The sequence below is a fragment of the Gouania willdenowi genome, chromosome 13, assembly GCF_900634775.1.
Source record: "Gouania willdenowi chromosome 13, fGouWil2.1, whole genome shotgun sequence".
Taxonomy (NCBI): domain Eukaryota; kingdom Metazoa; phylum Chordata; class Actinopteri; order Blenniiformes; family Gobiesocidae; genus Gouania; species Gouania willdenowi.
The window spans coordinates 28,060,880-28,066,879 of NC_041056.1; the positions used below are offsets into that span (position 1 = coordinate 28,060,880).

Consider the following 6,000-nt stretch of genomic DNA (forward strand, 5'->3'; position numbering starts at 1 on the left):
TTTTATTTATCCAGACAATTTTTTTTTTGATTTATTTATTCAGGGGCAAAGTAAATTTCAAAGTAAATAAATGAAACCATAACATATATTAAAAAAAAAGACAAAATGAACTTTCTGGAATTAAGAAGTAGAATTTTCACAACATTGTGTCTGTATTGCAACACATACTGTTACATACTTGGTTTGAGACCCAAAAGGAACATGAAAAAATTTTTGTTCCAATAAACATGTCACCAAATGTTCTCATCCGTTTGGATCGTAAAGATAGTTAAATCTATGTTTTAGTACTTCTCCATCCTTGACAGACATTTCCATGAGACTAAGATCTTTTTTTTTCTTTCAGGGAAGATGACCTTCCCCCTAAGAGGTCATCATCTGTGAAGGCCTTCCACGCAGACGCCTCGTCTTCAGAAAACGACACTCTGACGTCTACAAACACTTACAACAGTCGCTACTGGCACAACCCCAAGCACAACTACGACACCAACTCCTACACCCGCTACAACGGAGACACCCGCCACACCTTCTCTACTGCCGCTCACGGACACGGACACGCACACGGACCGGCTCAGACTGCGGCGCACGGCCACACTATAGCAGTGACGGCCCCGGGGTCCACCCCGCTGTCCCGCCACGCGCAGCCCACAATGACAGCAGCGGCGTCCTTTGCCAATGGCAGCCACACGCTTCCCCCACCAAAAACTCTGGTGGTCACTACAAACTCCGCCCCTTCCCCTCCCGCCATGGTGCGCAGCAACGGCTCTGTGAGCCTCAAACCGGTGGTGACGTCCACACACGGGCAGCACACGCACTCCTACGCCGTGAGTCAAGCCACGCTGGAGCGCATGGGTGCGGTGCCCGTCATGGTGCCAGCCCAGAGCAGAGCAGGCTCGCTCGTTTGAAACAGCTGGAAATGAACCTTTAGCTTGAAGCACAGGACAGAAATCAGGTTTCTTGGTGGTGAAGTTTGTAACCTACATCCTGAGTATGGGCTGAAGCAGCCTCCTGTCCTTTATTATGGTGTTTTTCTGTATGTCACAACATTTTTATCTCTTACTAAATTGGAGTCAATTGATGCCAATTCCTTAAAGGGTACCTGTAGTGAAAATGTATATAACAAAAATGTGTTTAATGTATTACCAATAAACAATATATGCGCTCCTTTTTATACAAAAGAAAACACATTAAAAGGACTTAGAACGATTTCATACCTTTGGGCGTCAACGATGAAGTCGCCATTTTCCGCAGGATATGCCACACGTTCGTTGATTATTGTTAGCTGTTACTAGACAACAATGTTCTGTTGGTCTACAGTTTCTGAACAATGGCTGAGTGTAAAGCTAATGGTTGCTATAACAACAATAGAAAAACCCAGCAGAAACATTTATTTTGCATCTCTAAGACAAATAACAACACTAAGTCAGAGTTATCCAGACAATGGCTCCATAATATTGGTACTGGTTTCCGTTCAAACGGAATTTGGTGATACTTGAGGACAGCTTCAAGCCAAGCTCCTCTGAGAGGGATCTGAGGGCTAAGCTAATGGGCTAAGCTAATGGGCTAAGCTAACGGACACAAAGCCAAAGTTACGTGTGAAACCAGATGTGGTCCTGCTTCACAGAAAGTCTCAATGCAGCTTGTAAACATACTTGTTCAGAGCACTACTACGTTTCTGCTGACAGGGTATACTATGGGCGGCTGCACTCCCACCAGATTGTTCCCTCTTATTTTTTTTTCCTGTTCATTAGGACACCATCAGGTGCTGTATCGCTGCGCATCCTCCTGTCCATGAACAGATATCCTTTCACGCAGCTTTCATCACAATTGCTCACCATATTTGTGCACTTCCAACACCTAACTACTCAGCCGTGTCTCGTTTCTGCTGTAACAACCATAGACTAAAAAGAATGGACGACGCACGCTCACGGGAAAGTGAAGGTTTTTCTTTTAGAACTCCCCCTGTTGACTGGCTGCAGTATAGGTCATAAACCCTTGCGTAGCTCTCTTTGTGAATAACATAAGCAGTTACGTTTTGAAGGAAAGCCGAGACGCCATTAAACTTTTCCGTTCAATTTTTTGTCTTTTTTTGAGCTACTAGTACTAGTACTGACCTCTGTGATCTGATCATCTGAACAAGAGGTTGGTAGAATTTCCAGTGGGAAAGACACTTATGTTGTTGGCGTTATGTTGGCTGCATAAGTCATCAGGGCAGTAAGCTAAATGGGCGGGGAGTGCTACCAGGGCTCCTCCCACCAGACCCCAGACTCTGGCTCCAAATGACGTCAAATTTGCAAGATGGCGGCGCCCTTAAGCACTGTATTTTGACTTCCAAAACGTTGAGTGGGAACAGCTACAGTGCACGACCACTGGTAAGAACAACTATTTCCGTTAGGCTTGTTCTGCATGCTGAGTCAGCGCAGGGACGCACACAATAAGCAGGTAGTTGGTGAGAAAGATGATATTTAATTTCCTCTTTTAACATACAACCTGGATGCTGCACTTTTAACACTGAAGGAGAGGATACACTCGCCTGCTTAGCGCCGAGAGCCAACAGAAAAAACTACACTTCTGTGAATGTAAACAGACCTGTTGCGCCTCTACCTCCCACAATGCACCGTTTCTATGAAGCGACAGATCATGCCGATCAACAAAAGTCCGTCATATCCTTATTATTTATTTTATAAAAAGGTGCACATATTTTGTTTATTGGTATTACATTGAACACATTTTTTATGTACATTTTCACTACAGGTACCCTTTTATGGGCTGAATTTATCCTGCAGGCTAACACTGCTACACAGAATCACCTCATATTGTTTTAATCGTGCAGATGGTTTAAAGGAATAATCCTACAGAATCCAGATTCAGGTTGTAATCAGAGCTGGAAGGAATGTGGCAGCGTTGCAACTGCATGACCAGAGTGAAGCAAGCTTGGATCCCCACTGGGTGCATGAATAATCAGACATACTTATATAGTATATCACTGCCCCGCAGTATTCAGCAGGGTGACTGAGGAAAACTAAAGAGGTGATGGTTGAAAATGCTCTTTGGCGTGCAGATTAAAATGCTTTCCTGTGTGCAATACACTGACGATATACTAAAGACCTTTTAAAATGTTTCGAAGCTTTGCTATAACTGAAAATTGCCGTCTTATGGGCGATAACTCAGTCTTACTATTAAAAACGCTTCACAAATGAAAGCCGACTACTCCTAGATGAAGATGTTTTACGATGGTACAAGTGCTGAATGGTTGAGCGTTCACGTCAGGAAGCTGCAGATAAAAATTGTTTTTGGGTTCATCCTCGATAACCCCATTGACGCTGAAGCTTTGAACATGTCTTATTTTATAAATGTCACCTACTGTTTGCTAGTGTACAGACTACAGAAGGCTTTATTGTGAATAAAACAAGGAAAAGCTCTCATCCATATTTTTATAACTTGTGTCTTAATCTTCACTCTGTACTTTTTGTTACGTTACAAATGGTTTTGGTAGAATGTGTTACTGGTTTTAATGAAGGAATTTCATCATCTTTTGACAATGTATGTTTTTATGGCACATTCTGGTGGTTTAGAGGCAATATATATGACACCTACACTACCTTTATATGGTGGTATCACTGTGTTTAGCAGCTTTTATTCATTTGAATCAAATCGGACTAGTAAGATAACAGTCTGATCATTACACTCCATTTTTTGTGTGGCTACACACAGTGTGTGTGAACCCTTTCGGTAGCTGTGAGGCAACATACAACGCAGAGGAGTGTGACATATAAATACACACCAGGTCCCATTGAGGTTTTTAATAAAAACTCAGTTTGTCAAGTTTTATTTCATTCATTTAACAAAAACTAATGTCTGTCACACATAATTTACACAAAGGACGACATTAATCTTTACCGCCAAAGATTCCAACATAATGAGCAATAAACTTCAACAGGGATGGTAAACTTTCAGGACTGTTGCTGTATGTGATGTGTCCTGTTTTTTATTGTTTCTTTTTATTAATCTGTTATGATTTTCTTTTAAAATTCCATTTCTAAAGTTTTTTCTCATTCATTTGGAGGAAAATTCTGGATTCTGTTCAGTATTTGCTGTAATGTAAATATCAAAATGTTTTATTTTCAGTTCTTTCAGCCTTGTTAGAGCCCAATATTGTAACAACGACCTGAAATGTAACATGACCCGAATTATTAGAATTTTTTTTTCTTTAATAAAACCTGAAATGTATTTTTTATTTTTTTTTTAAAGTAATAAAACCTACAATTTTACAACTGTTCAATAATGTAAAAAGAGGCTAATAGTGTAATAATTTATTACATCATTCTTTATATATATATAACTGGAACTTGTAGTGAATATAAATGACATATAAATTAAATAGTGAATATATGACTTACAGATTAAAGCCTTTTAGAGAACTTTGACATTTTCGGTAATTTTGTTTTTTCTTCTTCATATAAAAAAAAAAGTGTTTGTACGGTTGCCGTACGGACAATCCCCGGTGTTATTGGTAGTCACCACAGTACGGGTCTTGTCACATTTAAAGTCGTTACATACTGTATCTGGCTCTGACAAGCCTTTAATCCATGAATTGGCCACTCCAGAACACTCCAGAAGCACGTTCTTTCTAAATCAGTCATTTCATTTATTTTACTCCCATTTGCAGCTTTTATCGCACACAGAGGGAAAAAAAATGAGGTCAAAGATCATTTCCTTTATTTCTCATGTGAAACATGTTATCATATTAAGTCTTTTTTTTTTTTTGTGTCGAAGTCTCTCACTGCTTCTCCTTGGTCACTGACTGGAATTAAAATGAGAAATCTTCTTCTGAGGCTTCTACATTTATTAGTTGGAAAATTGCTACACAGAGATTATCGTTCTCCATCCTCTGTTAGTGTGAAACACAGGACGGAGAGAACCCAGTCCACATCATGTCAATAGACCATAATCTATGGGTTGTGTAAATAGATACATGTGATATATTGCCAATAAAACAGCCAATCTGTACATATGTAAAGTCTAAAAAAAAAGAAAAAAAAAAAAAAAAAACATACATGCTGTTCTCACCGTTGGGTTGGAATGAAAAAAAATAAAAAATAACACTGGAACTTGTAGTGAATAAATATTGTTAATACATTCTAGATGGCATCCAGTTTATTTTGTGTGTGTCTGTGTGTGTGTGTGCACATCATGGTTGGGGTCAATTATAATTGTGTAATTGATAATTAATTACAATTATGGCATAATTATAATTGTAAATGTAATTTTAAAAATATGTTGCTATCGTAATTGTGATTGAGTTCAGATCATTGACTTTGTAATTGTACTTGCCATGAAAATTCTATAAAAACTGATCCATTATAATAGAATGCAAAAAACTGGGGAATCGTGCTACAGTTCTATGTACAGTTCTACACGTATGCACTTAATAAAATGTGTTTCATATCAAGCTTTTCAACATTTTACCATTTTGAAAAAAATGAAATCAATGGGTATACAGACACAAATAAAGGTTCAGATGTCCACGCCAAAAATATGAAAACTTATTTTTTCCATAATTAGGAAGCCTAACAAGGTACCCAATAGATAAGAAATAAATAATATGATAAATATTTGTTTTTAGTGTATTTTACAGCTGATTTATGACCAGAAAGCACAAGACAACACAAGAGGAAGTTAAGTTTTATTAGGTTATTTATTTCAGGCTCAGTAATAATAACTGACATTTAGTAATTAACATCATTGTAATTGACTCTCTGAGAATAAAAGAAAATAATGATACTTTCATTGTAATTGGAAAAAATGCTGGTCAATGAATTCTAATCAAACATGGGTAATTGAAGACATAATTGTAACCGTGGTGCATGTATGTCATTATGTGTATGTGTTCTGCTACTGATCTGTCATTTTTGTGGCATTCGGACCAATAACTGCATCTACACTAAATAAAAACATTAAATACACTAAGCAGAGCATTATAAGCTTGGTTTTGCACATTCT

The 6,000-nt window shown here is 38.3% G+C and overlaps 1 protein-coding gene across 2 annotated transcripts in view; it reads left to right on the plus strand.

Annotated features, from left to right (window-relative positions):
* igsf11 (immunoglobulin superfamily member 11) overlaps positions 1 to 5,030 on the plus strand; it is a 180,952-nt gene extending 175,922 nt beyond the window's left edge. For both annotated transcript variants that reach the window (XM_028465375.1, XM_028465376.1), the window contains one exon: positions 344 to 5,030. In XM_028465375.1, coding sequence (XP_028321176.1) covers positions 344 to 902 — 559 coding nt within the window. In that variant the 3' untranslated portion in view covers positions 903 to 5,030. The remainder of the gene's footprint in view (positions 1 to 343) is intronic.
* Positions 5,031 to 6,000: the final 970 nt, after the last annotated feature.